The following is a 14,407-nucleotide window of genomic DNA, read 5'->3' as shown; positions in this document are numbered from 1 at the left end:
CCGGCTGCTCTGCGGCGGGGGACGAGCAGCTTTCCGAGCCCCGGGGTGCATGCGTGGGCGCAGCGGCCCGGGGCAGCTTCTTCCTCCCCGGGGCGGGAGTGGGTTTCCCGGGGGTGCTGGGCGTCAGCCCCGGTCCCACGGAGCCGGCTGAGGTCACCGGGGCTGGCAGGCGGCCGACAGCCCAGCCCGCAGCAGCGCCGTGCCCTGGGCAGGGCCGCCGAGGCGGCTGGGAGAACCGGGTGCGGGAGCTCGGGGCGCCGGTGGCAGCGAGACGGTGTCTCGGGTGCCGCGATCCGGACCGGGGCGGGTGGGAGCCAGGGCAGCCCTGGGGTGCGGGGCACGGGGGGTACCCGGCAGAGATGGGGCTGCGCTAAGCGGATGGCTCGCTCTTAGCACGGAGGAGTCCGGCTGCTTCTCGGCGAGGGTGGGCGATCCCGGGTGGAACGATGTCGGAGGCCGTGGATCTGTCCTTCCTGTCGGACGCGGAGAGGGATTTGATCCTGCAGGTCCTGCAGCGCGACGAGGAGCTTCGCAAAGCGGAGGAGAGGAGAATCAGGTGAGGACGTGGCCGGAGCCGAGCAGGGCGCTGGTTTCTCCGCTTTGCTCTAGAGGCGGCTGGAGGGGCGATGGGGCCGGGGTGGCAGCTCTGCCCCAGCCCCGGGGGTCCCGGCCCGGCTCTGACAGCTCCCGCTCTTGGGGTCCGAGCAGGCGGCTGAAGAACGAGCTGCTGGAGATCCGGCGCAAGGGTGCCAAGCGGGGCAGCCAGCGCTACAGCGAGCGGACCTGCGCCCGCTGCCAGCAGAGCCTGGGTCGCGTCAGCCCCAAGGCCAACACCTGCAGGGGCTGCAACCACTTGGTGTGTCGGGACTGCCGTTCCTACGGCCCCAACAGCTCCTGGCGCTGCAAAGTCTGCACCAAGGAGGCGTGAGTAGCTGGGGACGAGTGGCGAGGACCTTCTGTGCTCCTCCTGTCCCCGTCCTCTTCCCGGTCACCCCAGCTTGATGCGCTATGGCCAACCTTTCCTAGCCCAGCCGGTCTTCTCCGCTGTCCCTCTGCTGTCACCTCCCGGGGTGGGCAGCCATGGTTTGGTGATGGAGAACTGGGTCGTGCCCCGCTCTTGGGCCTCCTTCACTCCCACCCCACTCCTTTTCCCCCCTTACTTGACTCCGGCATATCCCCGTGCTCCTCGCGCACCCTGCTTCGAGCACCCCAGGTTTCCTCTCTCTCGGCCTCCCCTGTCCTACAAAACCCGTCTTGCTCCCGTGTTTGCTGGGGATGTAGCTGGGCCCATCGTCTGCCCAGTGCATCATCTCTGCCCAGCCACTTGCCGAAAGTGCCCACTGTGCCTGTGCTCTCCTTGGCTGGTGGCAGCACCGAGGGTGGTGTTGGGGTGCAGGGAGCAGCCCCCCCGCTGCCCCTGACCCCCTGACTGCCCCCCACCGCCTCCCTGCCCTGCAGCGAGCTGAAGAAGACAACAGGCGACTGGTTCTATGACCAGAGGGTCAACCGCTTCGCCAACCGGCTGGGCAGCGACATGGTGCGGCTGTCCCTGCGGCACAAGTCGGCAGGTAAAGGTGCCACAGCGATGCCTTTTCCCGCAGCCTGGCCCACCGGGATGCTCCAGCTTTCCCTGGTGCACCTCTGCCCACTGCGGAGCTGGCTGGGAGCAGCTCCTGCTCTGGAAATGGGCTCAGAGCAGTGGTCCTCCTGATGCCTCTCTCCTTCCAGCCAGCAAAAGAGAGACAGTGGGACAAACCCTCCTCCAGAAAGCCCAGCTTGGCGAGCCCAAAAACTCTTCCGCAGCCCGGCAACAGAGCCCCCCAGCACCCCGAGAGGGGCCCAGGTGAGGATCCCTGCTGTCTCCCCTGCTCCAGGTGCCAGCCCTCGCCTGCTGCCACCCTGCTCAGATCATTGGTGGTGCAGAAGCTCGCTCTCTCAGGCTGGCCTACTTGCCGAACAGGACATACCTGTGGTTTTGTTTGTCTGCAGTTTGTTTCTGGATGCCTCAGATCCTCGGGATGGCAAAAGCGACACAGAGTCCATGGAAAACATGAGCCTGGATGGCTACAGACTTAGTCCCGGTGGCGTGGGGGGCAGGTGAGGGGCTCCCTGGGCGGGTTGTCCTTGGCAAGGCTGGCCTGGTAGAGGATGAGGACTTTTGTCTCATGTGCCTTTTTCTCGGTCTGGTGAGGGAGAGCTGGCTTCTCTGGCTGGGCTGAAACCTGTCCCTGGGCAGGCAGGTCCTCTGCTCCCCAGGCTGGGGTGCTCCGGGGAGCTTGTGGGGAGATGGCATTTCCCGGCCAGCACTTGCTCTCCCAGCCGTGCTCCTAGCGTGGGACAGACCTTTCTGTGTCCTCCGCAGGAGTAACTCCCTGGAGAGAGCCACCCCTCTCAGAGATGGAAAACAGGTTGCTGCGCCAGCAGGACCTGCTGCCACCAGCCTGACCCTGCCTCTCCGCTCCAAAAACGGACGGGTGCGTGCCACTGCTCCGGCAGGTTCAGCCCTGTCCTGGGGGACAGGGCTGGGAGCATTGTGGGGTGCCCAACGCTGCCCTGCACTGAAGGGACCTTTCCTCCCCAGGATGCCGCCGTGGGAGGCTGCAGCGGCGCCTTGGCGGATGAGCACGAAACGATATTCAAGAAGAATCCCCGGCGGGTGGTGAGGCCTGCGGGTGAGAGCTACGTGGGTGCAGGGGGGGTTGGGTGCCGACATGGCAGGGGGTGGATGACCGCTTCTGCCTGGGCTGCGGCAGGCTTTCAGCGGAGATGGGAGAGACTGGAGGGAGCAGCAGGGCTCTGCTAGTCCCGCAGCGTGTCGCTGCCTCCTGCCTCACCATCTCTCGTACAGACTACACCAAGTCGGTGATCGACCTGCGCCCGGCGGACTTTGTGGGGGAAGGCGGCTCTTTGGGGGACAGGAGCAAGTCGGTCCCTGGCCTCAACATGGAGCTGGTGAGACCCTCGGCGTGCCCCTCGGTGTGCCGCGGAGCCGGCTGCCAGGCGGAGGAACCGTCTGCCTGGCCGGCTGTGCCATGCTGTTCCCCGTGCGGGTGGCTTGTCTCTCTCCTTGCAGGAGGAGGAGGAGGAGGACATCGATAACCTGGTGGAGATCCATCGCCAGAGGGTGGCCCGCAGCAGCATGCGCAGTGGCACCTCCTCGGTGAGTCCCTGCCGTGCGGCCGTGCTCTGCTCCGCTGCAGGAAGAAATGATGGAGAAGGGCAGCGCCGACAGGTTGAGGTGGAAGAAGGCAGGGCAGGCAGCTCCTGGGGTGCATGGGCAAGAACTTGGGGTGTGGGGGCTTCCTCCTCTTGAAGGGAATCGAAACGTGGAGACCCAGCTCTCTTCCAGGGAGCTGCATGTGGGTGGGAGGCACTCGGCAGCCTTCCCCAGCCACAGAGGGGTGAGAGGGGCTGTGCAGAGGAGGCATGGGGAGTAGCCTTGCTGAGGATGAAGAGGGACCATCAAGTGATGCTGCCCCGGCTCAGCCCTGCCGTGTCTTCCAGAGCACGCTGGGGAGCATGGTCAGCATTTACAGCGAGGCCGGCGACTTCGGCAACGTCACGGTCACCGGGGGGATCTCCTTCTCCCTGAGCTACGAGCAGAAGACGCAGACCTTGTTCATTCACGTGAAGGAGTGTCGCCAGCTGGCCTACGGGGACGAGGGCAAGAAGCGCTCCAACCCGTAAGAGCTGGAGGGGGCCATGGCTGGTGGCACCGCCGGTGGCGCTCAGCTGGGTTGTGGGGTGCCCGCCAGAGATTGGAGCTGTAACTGGGGGGTCTTGGCGAGGCAGGAGGGCTGGGGTCGTCCTGGGGAGCTCGGGGGGCTAGTCGTGGGGAGACGTTGGTGAAGCACTGCCTGCCCCTGTCTTCAGGTACGTGAAGACCTATCTCCTGCCTGACAAATCCCGGCAAGGGAAACGCAAGACGACCATCAAACGCAACACCATCAACCCCCTGTATAACGAGCTGCTGAAGGTGAGCGGGGACGGGCTGGGGTTCAGCCCGCTCCTCGCTGCGGGGCCGGGCAGGCACTCAGCTCCCCAGGATGCTGCTGGAACAAACCAGGGGAGGGATGGGCTCCAAACGCTGAGGCGGGGGCTCCACAGAGGACCCGTGTCCAGACACTGCACCCTGAAAGCTGGAAAAACCCACTGCCAGGCTGGGTCGCTGCTCTGATGTGGCTGTGGTGTCAAGCCCCGGGTGCCGTGGTGGACGCACAGCTGCAGATGTGAATATGTGTCACGGGCAGTGTTCCTGCCTCCTGTGGCATTCCCCAGAGCTGGGGCCTTCTGCTTACCCTGGACATTGCTTTCCATGGAGGAAGCTCCCAGGCTGTTGCAGGCAGGTCACAGTGGTGGGAGGGAAGGCAGCACAGCTGCAGAGGCAGAGATAAGGCAGCTTTGCCCCCAGGGCAGAAGAACTTGGCGCTGCCGTTCACCATCCCCGCTGCGGCCGCCATGGGCTGGTGGGACCGGCTGGCTCCGTCCCTGAGCTCTGGCCCCTGGCTCAGGCCAGGCGCTCTCCGGACAGGAGGGAAGTGGGAATCATGGTTTGGTTTCCAGGCTCCCACAGCCCCGGGTTTGCTGAGGTCTTGCGCTCTGACCACCTGAGGCTTGGTGGGCTGGCAGAGCTTCGCTTGTGGTGGGATGGGGTGGGGTGGCCAGATTCCAGAAGTCCTGGTCCTGGCTCTGCACGGGCTCTGAGGACCACTTGCCTGGAGAACACGGGCTCCTGCACCACTGCCCCAGGACTTTGAGGTTTCAGGAGGCTTGGAAAGGAAGACAAACAGTCTCCTGCATGCATCCATTGCTCCTCAAACCTGTCTCCTGCTCGAGAGCTGCGGTTGATGGTGTATGCTAAGCCTGTCCCCTGCCTGACACTGCCTGCTCACCCGTGGTTTTCCTGTTTCTCTTCCTAGTACGAGATTAACAAGTCCCTCCTGCTTACAAGGACGCTGCAGTTCTCGGTCTGGCACCACGATCGCTTTGGCCGCAACACGTTCCTGGGGGAGGTGGAGGTCCCACTGGACACCTGGAACTTGGAGAGCCACCTGGAAGAGTTTCTGCCCCTGCACGGCAAGGTGCTGGCCCTGCCACCGAGCCCTGCTGCCCGCAGCCTCCCTTGCCTGGCCCTGTCGGGGGGGGGGATAGCCATTAGTGGGCAGAGGGGTGCAGAGATCTCGGCCGAGAGCTGCCGAACGGCTTCTGCCAAATCAAGTCTTTGGAGAAAGGAAGACCCCAGAAGCAGAGAGCAATACTGTTGTAGTAAAAAAGGGCAGATCTTCTGCCTTGAGCCTAGCTTTCCTCCTCCTCCTCAGTAAGTCCCCTATGTGATGCTGCGAGACTTGTCTTTGTCCCATCAGGTATTTTCATTCCGCTTGATTGATTGCTCCAAGAGCGCAGCTCTTCCCAGCTCCCTGTCCCAGCTGGGAGGAATTGGAGCCAACATCAGGGAAGCAAATGGGGGAAATTGGCCGGGACATCCTGCTGCGGGTTGCGGAGCTGGGCAGTGAGGGCCTTCGTGCAGCTCGATGGCAGCAGCAGATGCTGCTGCTGGACTTAAGTCTGGTTCTGGGGACTTAACTCATCCTGCGGGCTCAGCCCTCAGTGTTGCTGGGCCTCGAGCAGCTTGTGGAAACTCCTAAATAGGGTTTCCTAAGGGAGGTGACTGAGCCAAAGTAGGATCCCAAAGGAGCTGGTCTGAGTCTGACTTGGTGCTGGGGGGGGTCTGCAGGCATTTGTGCTGGCTAAACCACCTCCAGGAGAAGCTGAGCCCTTTGGCCCTTGTGCTGCGCACAGACCAGGCCATCACCATGTCTGCTTTGGCCTCTCTAGCAGTGTTTATTTAGTAAGTCTTGCCTCTTTGCAGATTGGGGTGGATGCTGCTGGTCTCCACCAGTACAGGGGGGAGCTGGTCGTCTCCATGAAGTACATCCCATCTTCCAAACACCCCGGGACTGGGAACGGCAGGAAGGGTGAGTGCCGGAGCTCCAGGATCCCTGCGTAGCCTGCGGGACCCGCTCGTGGCCAGGCGAGCTGGGTCTGGGTGGGTTCCTTGGGTGGTACCACCGCAGTCTTCTCCTCTGCAATGCCTGCAAGGCTGCTCTGGGTGGGGGCAGACCTGGCTGTCCTCAGGCTGGCCGAGCGGTCCCAGTGCTTTCCTGGGGCTGGACCAGGCTGGACCATCGGGCCCCGCGTGAAGCAATTGTCTGCCTTCGCCTCGGCGGGCAGGACCAGTAAGGGAGGAGGCAAGAGGAGATACTAGCTGGGGATCTGTACCTGCCTCTGTGATGAAGGCTCTTCAGCAGGACCTTTCCAGAAGTTTGCGGTGGTGGAAATTAAGGTTGATTAATTCTTGCTGTGTTGGGTTTTCCCCAGGCAAAACAGGGGAAGGCGGTGAGCTCCAGGTCTGGATCAAAGAAGCCAAGAACCTCACGGCTGCCAAATCCGGGGGGACCTCAGACAGCTTTGTCAAGGGGTGAGTGTGGGTCCTGGGTAGGGGGGGCAATGAAGGCACTGTTCTCCCTGGCTGCATCCCAGGGCACTTCCCAGAGCTGCTGCAGGGACCTGGGGGAGGGAAGGGTCTCTCCGCTAGCTGCCCCACGCTGCCTGCGTTGGTGCTCTGAAAGTCACCATCTGCCCAGTGACAAGATGCTCCTGGTAGCAAATGCTCTCCTGGGTTTTGGCTGGTCGAGAGGTTGCGGTGGGAGGCTGTGTGCAGGGCAGGGCTCCAGGTGCCATCAAATCATCGTCCCAGAGGTCACCAAGCCACCGGGCAGCATGGCTGGGGGCGAGGAGGCTCCGGTCCTTGCTTTCTCCCCTCCTTAGACTGCTTGCAGTCTGCTGAGCGGCTTTTCAGGAGGCAGGGCAGAGACCCAGCCCCTTGCAGACTGTCGTGGTCCTTCTTGCTGAGCCATAACAGGGAAGGTGGGCTTCAAGCTGGGTCCTGGGGTGCTGAGGTGCCCCAGCCTCTGGGGCAGAAGGCAGTTGCACACATGCTGCTAACCCAAAGGGCTGCTTCCCCCAGCTACCTCCTGCCACACAAAAACAAAGCCTCCAAGAGGAAGACGCCTGTGGTGAAGAAGACCCTGAACCCTCATTACAATCACACCTTTGTCTACAACGGTGTCAACCCTGAGGACCTGCAGCACATCTGCCTGGAGCTGACGGTCTGGGACCGGGAGCCGCTGTCCAGCAACGACTTCCTCGGGGGTGTCCGTCTGGGGGTGGGCAATGGTGAGGAGCCCTGGGGTCCCATCAAACCCTGGGGACAAGCAGCCTTGCTTGGGGCTGCCTGGCTGTGGGCAGGAGGCTGCTCTGGCAGTGACTTCTGCCCGCATCCATCCTTTCTGCTAGGCATGAGCAACGGGCAGGCTGTGGACTGGATGGACTCTACGGGCGAGGAGCTGAACCTGTGGCAGAAGATGTGCCAGTACCCAGGCTCGTGGGCAGAGGGGACGCTCCAGCTCCGCTCCACCATGGCCAAGCTGAGGCCGTAGGCTGCAGCGTCAGCACCAGGACTCGGCTGAGGGCTGGCACTGCTGCATGGCCTGGCAGGGCTGCCAAACATGGGTGGGTTTTTCTTTTTGCTTATACTTTAATAAACATGACCTTCTCTAAACAGGCTTGGGCAGAAAGTCGTCTTGGCCTAGCTTCGTTTAAAGAAAGGGTTTTCCTTTTGTCTTAGGCTTTGCACCAAATTTCAGGCTGAACTGGAGTCCTTGCGGACCCTCCCTTTTTCCCCCCAGGCAAAATGCTTTCAAATGTGGTTGGGTTTTTTCTTCTTCCCATTCTTCTTCCTCCCACCCCCTCTGTTTTCACAGTCTACTCCCTCGCCTCCTCCACCCTCCTTCCGCAGGATGCTGCCGGCTCCGGGACTGGAGCAGCCGTGCACAACCAAGCCCCAGCCCTGGGTGCGGGGCTGGGATGGAGCCGTGTGGGGTCAACCTGGGGGGGAGCTGGGGGTAGTGGTCCCCAGGAAGGATTTTTTTCCCGCGCTTCTCTGCGACACACTTTCTGCCAGCACTGACTTTTTTTACAAATTTATTTATTTCAAGTTAATATCCTACTGCCAAAACAGTTCCCAGGAAGGGTGCCCCGTGGCTGGTGGAAGGGGAAGCGAGGGGTAGGGTGGGGATGGCGAGCCCTCGGGGTGGGCTGCGCGCTGGCTGGCTCCTACTGGCTTTGCTGAGCGTGGGGCCATTTGCTTTTAAAAAAGGCTTTCTGGCAGCTCTGGCAGGACCCTGGCAGTGGTGCCTGCCCGGCAGGGCTGACCCCAGGGTGGGAGGAAGCGGGTTCAGGTTGTGCGTGGGGTGAGGATGGCCGCGGGGAGGGTGAAGCTGCTGTATTAGAGGCTGTTGTGCTGTTGCCCTGCCTGCCCTGCCTGCTCTCCTCTGCTCTGGCAGCCCAGTGTCTGGCTCCCCGTCTCCCCCCAGCCCTGGGGTTTGAGCAGAGGCACTCCGGTGTCTCCCACCATGGTCCTTGCTGGGCTGCGCCATCCCACCCCGCAGCCGGAGGCCGCTCCTGGCTGCTGGGTGGTGGGAACGCTGCTGGCACATGGTCCCCGTCCCCGTCCCTGCTCGCCTTTCTGTGCCAGAGCGGCCGGAGAGGGGCTCCCCTTCCCCTGGAGGTCCTCGGCACCCTGGTCCTCCTCTACAGTGGGCGACTAGAAAAGCAGAAATGAAGGTGTCCGTCCCCTGAGGCCGGCAGCGGCAGAGGGGGGGGTCTCCCCGGCGCTGCCTCACTCGCAGGGGTCCCCGCTCTGCGCCCGCCGTGCCGCCTCCCGCTCGCTCAGCAGGTAGGTGTCGATGAAGACGAAGAGCTCGTCGGGGCTGATCGGGGTGATGTAGCGCTCGCGGTCGGCGCCCGCCTTGTCCAGCAGCACCGCGTTGAAGTGGGAACGTGTGAGGTGCAGGAACTGCCTGGGGGTGCAGGGGGGGAGCCGCTGGGCAGGGCTGGGGGGGGGTTGCCGGTGATGGCTGAGCCTGCCCGCCCCATGCAACCGTGCTCAGGTCCTTCTGGGATGGTGGCTCCCATCTCTTCCTCAGGGCTGTGAGCTCCAGGAAGGTCTGGTGATGCTGTATTCAGACTTGCCGGGGGTGTCCCCACGTGGCGCAAGCCCCTCTGGTGCAGCAGGAAGGGGGCTGTCCACGAACCCTGCTGCAACCTCATGCTTTGCCATCCCTAGAGATGTCCCCATCCCCGGTCCCCTCACCCAGCCCCCTGGTTCTGCAGGACAGCCCCCGTCCCCCCTTACCTGAGCTCCTCGATGATGCCAAGGGACAGCTGGTGCTCCCGGATACGTCCCACCTCGTTCGGGGGCTGCCCCACCAGCTCGACGGTGGTGACGTGACGCAGGTCCAGCCCGCAGGCAGCTTGCTGTGAAGAGGAGGGGGCGGTGAGAGGGTGCTGAGGGGGGGGGGGAGGGGGGAAGGGGGGGCAGAGGGAGGGGGTCCTCACCTGCAGCATGGAGATCTGCATCTTGTAGTAGCGGTTAGAGGGGTCGGGGGCCGAGATGACGAGGAGGCGGCGTTTCTCGTGGAACTGATCCAGCAGGCTGGCGGCCGAGTTCACGGCCGTGTTGATCTGCATGGCTGGGGCGAGAGGGAGCGCGCGGGGAGATGCCATTTTGCCCCCCATCACCCTTTCCCCACCCCTTCGCCCCGCCGGGCAGCATCCCCCCGAACACGGGGCATCGTTGCGGGCAGATCCTCCCCTGCCCCACGCCGCTTACGTGCACAAAGGGGCTGGGAGCCCGTCCACTGCTGGGTGGACTGGCAGACGCGCAGGGAGGTGCCCTGACGCTCGTAGCCCCCGTCACACAGGTACTCGCAGGTGGCCCCGTAGTTGTTGCCATCGGAGGTGCAGGAGAGGTAGCCGTTCTGCGGAGGCTTCAGGACGGGGCAGCGCCTCACTGGGAAGAGGGAAGCTGGGTGAGGGCTGGGGGTGATGGGGCACGGAGCCGGGGGGAGGCAGCCAGCAGCCCCAGGGGAGCCCGCTTCACCTTGGACGCGGACGCTGAACTTGCAGCTGGCTCGGTTGTACGCCTGGTCGTGGGCGGTGTAGCGGATTACGTGCTCTCCTTCGGGGAATTCGGAGCCGGGCTCCGGACCCCGCAGCATCACCCTGCACTCAGCAGATGGGTTTCTCCGTCAGGGCCCCGGGAGGGGGCACCCAGCGTGGCCCCCAGCCCTCGGTGCCCGCAGTGCCTCTGCCCTCACCTCTTGATGATGCCGTCAGCAGAGTCCTTCACGCGGGGGGGGTCCCAGTAGACGGTAGCGGTCAGCTTGCCTGGCTCGGCTATCCGCTCCCGCGAGTCTGGGCAGCGGATCTTAGGAGGCTCCATATCTACCCGCAGGGAGGAAAGGGAGTCGGGGAACCTGCGGGTGCCCTGGGCTACCAGAGCTGGCCACCGGCCCCGGTGCTCAGCTAGCCCAGGGGTGCTGCATGCAGCCCAGGCACCCCAGAGCCGGCTCTAAAGCCAGCACCGAGTGCCCCAATCCTGGACCGACGTGCCCCACACCAGCCCCTGCTTCGGGGCTAACAGCACCTCGGGGAGCAGCGGGGACAGGGGTCCCAGGGCCAGAAGGTGCAGGAGCTGGCAATGCCTGGGTCAGATTTGGGGGGTGATACCTGCAGGTAGCCCAGGGATGGGAGGGTGACCTGCAGCACGGAGGTGGGAGAACGGTAGGGTGAGAATTTACCTACACAGATCGGCTCGCTCCCGCTCCAGCGCCCATCCTCCATGCAGACGCGGCTCCGGTCGCCCTCCAGCTGGTAGCCAGGCAGGCAGGTGTAGTCGCAGCGGGAATCCATCTGCACGCCGGCCGAGCACACGTAGGAGCCCCGCAGCACCGCTGGCAGCACGTGGCACCGGATTTCTGGGATGGAGAGAGGAAAGAGAGGACGGAAGCGACTGCCCGGCCATGCTAGTGGGCAGAGCACCCAGGACCGGCCGCCGTGGGTGCCCACGGGGATGCCGGCAAGCCGACGGCCAGGGCATACTCACGTCGGCAGTACGCCATCCCGGACCAGTGGCGGCTGGGCAGGCACTGGACGGCACTGGGCCCCACCAGCCGGTACCCGCGGGCGCAGCTCAGCTCGCAGCGCGTCCCCAGGCTGCTGCGGTAGGAGCCCCCCCGGGGCGAGTAGCAGGTTGCCTCTCCGCGGTGGATGTTGAGCGTGGCACACCACTGGGGCACTGGGGGAGAGGAGGGAGGTGAGGGAGGCACCCGGCCTCGCCGTGTCTTGGTTTCCCCATGAGGATGCGAGGGATGGGTTTGGGTGCCGTTACCTCGGCGGTAGTCCAGGGCAGGCTCGGGGGGGGCTTCTTCCACGTACACTTCATTGGTGTGGCTCTCAGCCGTGTAGTAGCCGGACCCTGGGGAGGAGGAAGGAGGTGATGGCGCTGTGTGATGGTTCGTGGCCGCGGCAGCACCCAGGCGATGATGCCTCCCGGGGCAGCTTCACCCTCCAGCACCGAAACATCCCGCAACTCCCAGCAAGCGATCCCATCCCTGGGCAGACCCTGTCCTGCCGTCCTTGGGGCTGCCACCAAGGGTTAAGCTGGGCAGACAGCGAGCCCAGTCCCCAGCGACACGGTTTGCACTGGCACCAGCCCGCAGACTAAACAGCGGCGGGAGCAGCCGCGGTTATGGCAGGAAACGGGTGCTGGCACAGAGTGGGCTGGCACCGACCCCCGGCTTCGGGCTGCCGGGAAATCCTTCCACCCGCTCCCGTGGCACCGTGCCTGCTGCCGGGTATCCCAAGGGAGGGAAGCAAGCTGCCCTCTCCTGCCCGTCCCAGCGGAGCCCCTGGTCAAGGCAAGGGAGGAGAGGCATGGCTGGGGGGCTGGCGGGGATGCAGCCCCTCGCTTGCGTGCCAGGGAAGGATGAAGTTGCTGGAGGGACGCTGCTGGAGGGGCTTGGCCAGAGCCGCTGGCCCCACGCCATCCGTGCTGTGCAGAGGGGCCCCCGGCCCCAAGGACAGGGGGGGAGGACAGCCTCGCGCCATCCTTGCGGGCCACCCTCCGGCCCATGCCGTGTCCCCGTGGGCGAGGGAGCCGTGCAGGGGCAGAGGGTTGGCTCCCTTCCCTGCGGCCCCTCGGTGCCTCGGCCGGCCGCGGCATTCCCCAGCACTGAGCTCACGTTTCCGCCGCGTTTCCGTCGGCCCCCGCCAGCCCACCCCACCGCGCTCCCCGCTCCGGCATGGCGGGGATGCTCAGCCTGGGAAGGGACCCCAGGCGAAGCGGCAGCCCCGCTGCGGCTGCACCCGTCTCCCCTTCCCCCTGCTCCGGGTTTTGGGAAGGGGATATCCGCCAAGGCCAATCCAAGCGGCAGCCCCGCCGTCACGGGGAGGAAACTCCATTACAAATCTTTCCGACATGAACTTTACTACAGAGCTACTCCCCACCGCTTCCCACAAGCTTCTTCAAGTCGCCTACGCATTTCCACAAGCCTTTTATCCCGACGCGCTTCCCACGCTGCCATGGCTTCCTTGGGGAGCAGAAGGGCCCTAGGCAAGCGCAGGGCTGGCATCCGTGGGGCTGGCGGTGGGGATGTGTCGGTGACCCGGGGAGGGGGCTGCTGAGGCCCCCCCGCCGGAGCCCGCAGGCAGATGTGCCATTTAATTGCGATGTTCCCTTTTCGTGCAGGCGCTGGCTTTTATTTCTCACCTGGGGCCAGCTCGCAGGAGCATCCCCAGCCAGCAGTGCTGGCAGCATGGCAAGGGGATGGGGATGGGGAGCAGGGAAGGGGGAAACCCCCCCAAACAGGGCAAGGGCTTTGGATCTTTGACCCAGCTGCCTGGCTGCAGGGGAGGGGGGGTTGGATCTGAGCGCTCCATCCAGCAAACATCTGCCGGCCGATGGCCCCCGCGGGAGCAAGGAGTCAGCGGGAAAGCTGCTCTCCCGCAGGCAAGGGCGTGATGGAGAGGCTGGTTTTCTGCTCCTCTCTGGATGCCTCCCAGCACTCCCTCCGCTCCTCCCCGTACCCCACAGCGCACCCCCGCAGGCTCCCCGTACCCCGCAGGCACCGATGCTTTTGCCGGCATTGCCGTACCAGGGCAGCCCTCCCTCCATCCCTCCCCCCCGCGAGCCCCCCGACGGGAGCGGGACCCCGCGGGCTGCCGTCCCCCGGGAGCCCCGCTGCGCCCGTACACCCCAGCACTCACCTTCGTGCCACGTGGATGACACCAGCCTGGCGAGGACAACCAGCAGGACGGGGGCTGCCTCCTGAGCCATGCCGGGGGGGCCGGGGGCCGGCCAGCCCACCTGCCTTGTGGGGTCCAGGGGCAGCCGTGAGCCCCCAGCGAGGAGGGAGAGGGGCTGGAAACAGGACAAGGGTCCCCTCCGTCGCCTTGTCACTGCACAGACGCCTGACCCTCCTCCCTGTTGCTGCCTGTGCTGAGCAAACCTACTTTTCCCCTCTGCTGCCCGTCCCAAACATTCAAAAGCCGTGAGTCAGGCCCAAAATGATGTGATTGTCAAAAATAATAAATCCCAGGATCGCCCGTTTTCCAATGCACCTCCTGCTTCTCTGAGGCTTTAAAAGGTTGTTAGATTTTTTTTCTTTGCAAAGCAGAAGAGCCAGGAGCCTGTTTCGACACAGGCGAGAGCTGAGTCGAGCCTGTGCCAGCCCTGCCGGGCTCCGGGAACGGGGATCCTGGGGGGCCGAGGACAAAACCACGGGAGCCAGGACCCTTTTTCCACCTCTTGCCAGGAGGGAGGGAGAGACCTCACTGCAGACGGCGGGCTCCGAAACCCAGTCCCGAGGCAAACGCTTCCAGCTGGGGTCTGTTTTCCAGCTGAAGTTCAGCCCCCGCGAGGCAGAGGTAATGAAACGCTTTCGTTAGGACCCGCCGCCCCGCGTCCCACGGGGATGGGTGGGAGGCGAGGTAGGAGCGGGACCCACCTGGGATTTGGGGTCTGGAGCACAGCACCGCATGGGTAGAGGGGAGACGAGGGACGAGGCTGGCATGGACAGGTAGGAGAGTTGGCGCGGGGCGGCGGCGGGGGACACGCTGCCTGAATGCGCTAATTATGTGGCGGCCAGGACGGTAAGCACACTAATTAATAACACAGCTGTCCCGAGCAGGAGAGGGCTGTCGGGAGGCCGCTGTGCAGGGCTGCTTGCTGCAGGGTGTGGGGAGCCCGCGGCCCCCCACAGCCTGGGGACACCCCCAATTTGGGGACGGGGTGCTCACCCGTGGCGGGCAGGAAGCCCGTCGCTTGCCAGCATGGTGGCCGTGCCATGTGCTGGGGCGCTGGGTGGCTGCCCCCCGGCTGGTCCCTGCTCTGCCGGGGACACCTGGGCAGGAGGTGGGGGCCACGTTGGGGCTGGGGCTGCATCGCCAACCACTAGGGCAGGAGAGCAGGGACTGGGTGGCACTGGGCAGGCAGGAGGTGGCA

General features: G+C 64.6%; 3 protein-coding genes across 3 annotated transcripts in view; 2 read left to right on the top strand and 1 right to left on the bottom strand.

Moving 5' to 3' along the window:
- The first annotated feature begins 446 nt into the window (after positions 1 to 446).
- SYTL4 (synaptotagmin-like 4) lies at positions 447 to 7,621 on the top strand. The gene is made up of 16 exons (XM_010572437.1): positions 447 to 556; positions 709 to 924; positions 1,459 to 1,568; positions 1,729 to 1,843; positions 1,990 to 2,097; positions 2,363 to 2,474; positions 2,582 to 2,672; positions 2,849 to 2,952; positions 3,074 to 3,160; positions 3,505 to 3,683; positions 3,874 to 3,976; positions 4,920 to 5,081; positions 5,870 to 5,975; positions 6,379 to 6,478; positions 7,028 to 7,236; positions 7,357 to 7,621. The coding sequence occupies exons 1-16, from the start codon at positions 447 to 449 to the stop codon at positions 7,497 to 7,499; spliced, it is 2,055 nt and encodes a 684-aa protein (XP_010570739.1). The 3' UTR covers positions 7,500 to 7,621.
- A 1,119-nt stretch (positions 7,622 to 8,740) lies between these two features.
- SRPX2 (sushi-repeat containing protein, X-linked 2) lies at positions 8,741 to 13,240 on the bottom strand. Its single transcript, XM_010572540.1, has 10 exons — positions 13,171 to 13,240; positions 11,294 to 11,380; positions 11,009 to 11,200; positions 10,704 to 10,880; positions 10,221 to 10,347; positions 10,004 to 10,125; positions 9,734 to 9,913; positions 9,460 to 9,593; positions 9,257 to 9,378; positions 8,741 to 8,921 (listed from the first exon to the last, which is right to left on the bottom strand). Exons 1-10 carry the CDS (start codon positions 13,238 to 13,240, stop codon positions 8,741 to 8,743), a joined length of 1,392 nt encoding a protein of 463 aa, XP_010570842.1.
- Positions 13,239 to 14,407, top strand: part of TSPAN6 (tetraspanin 6) — a 7,341-nt gene continuing 6,172 nt past the window's right edge. Inside the window, exons 1-2 of the mRNA XM_010572539.1 lie at positions 13,239 to 13,282; positions 13,719 to 13,830. Coding sequence (XP_010570841.1) covers positions 13,239 to 13,282; positions 13,719 to 13,830 — 156 coding nt within the window. The remainder of the gene's footprint in view (positions 13,283 to 13,718; positions 13,831 to 14,407) is intronic.

This window comes from Haliaeetus leucocephalus, unplaced genomic scaffold (assembly GCF_000737465.1).
Source record: "Haliaeetus leucocephalus isolate CR32 unplaced genomic scaffold, Haliaeetus_leucocephalus-4.0 Scaffold340, whole genome shotgun sequence".
NCBI lineage: Eukaryota > Metazoa > Chordata > Aves > Accipitriformes > Accipitridae > Haliaeetus > Haliaeetus leucocephalus.
This window is presented reverse-complemented; position numbering and strand designations above follow the sequence as displayed.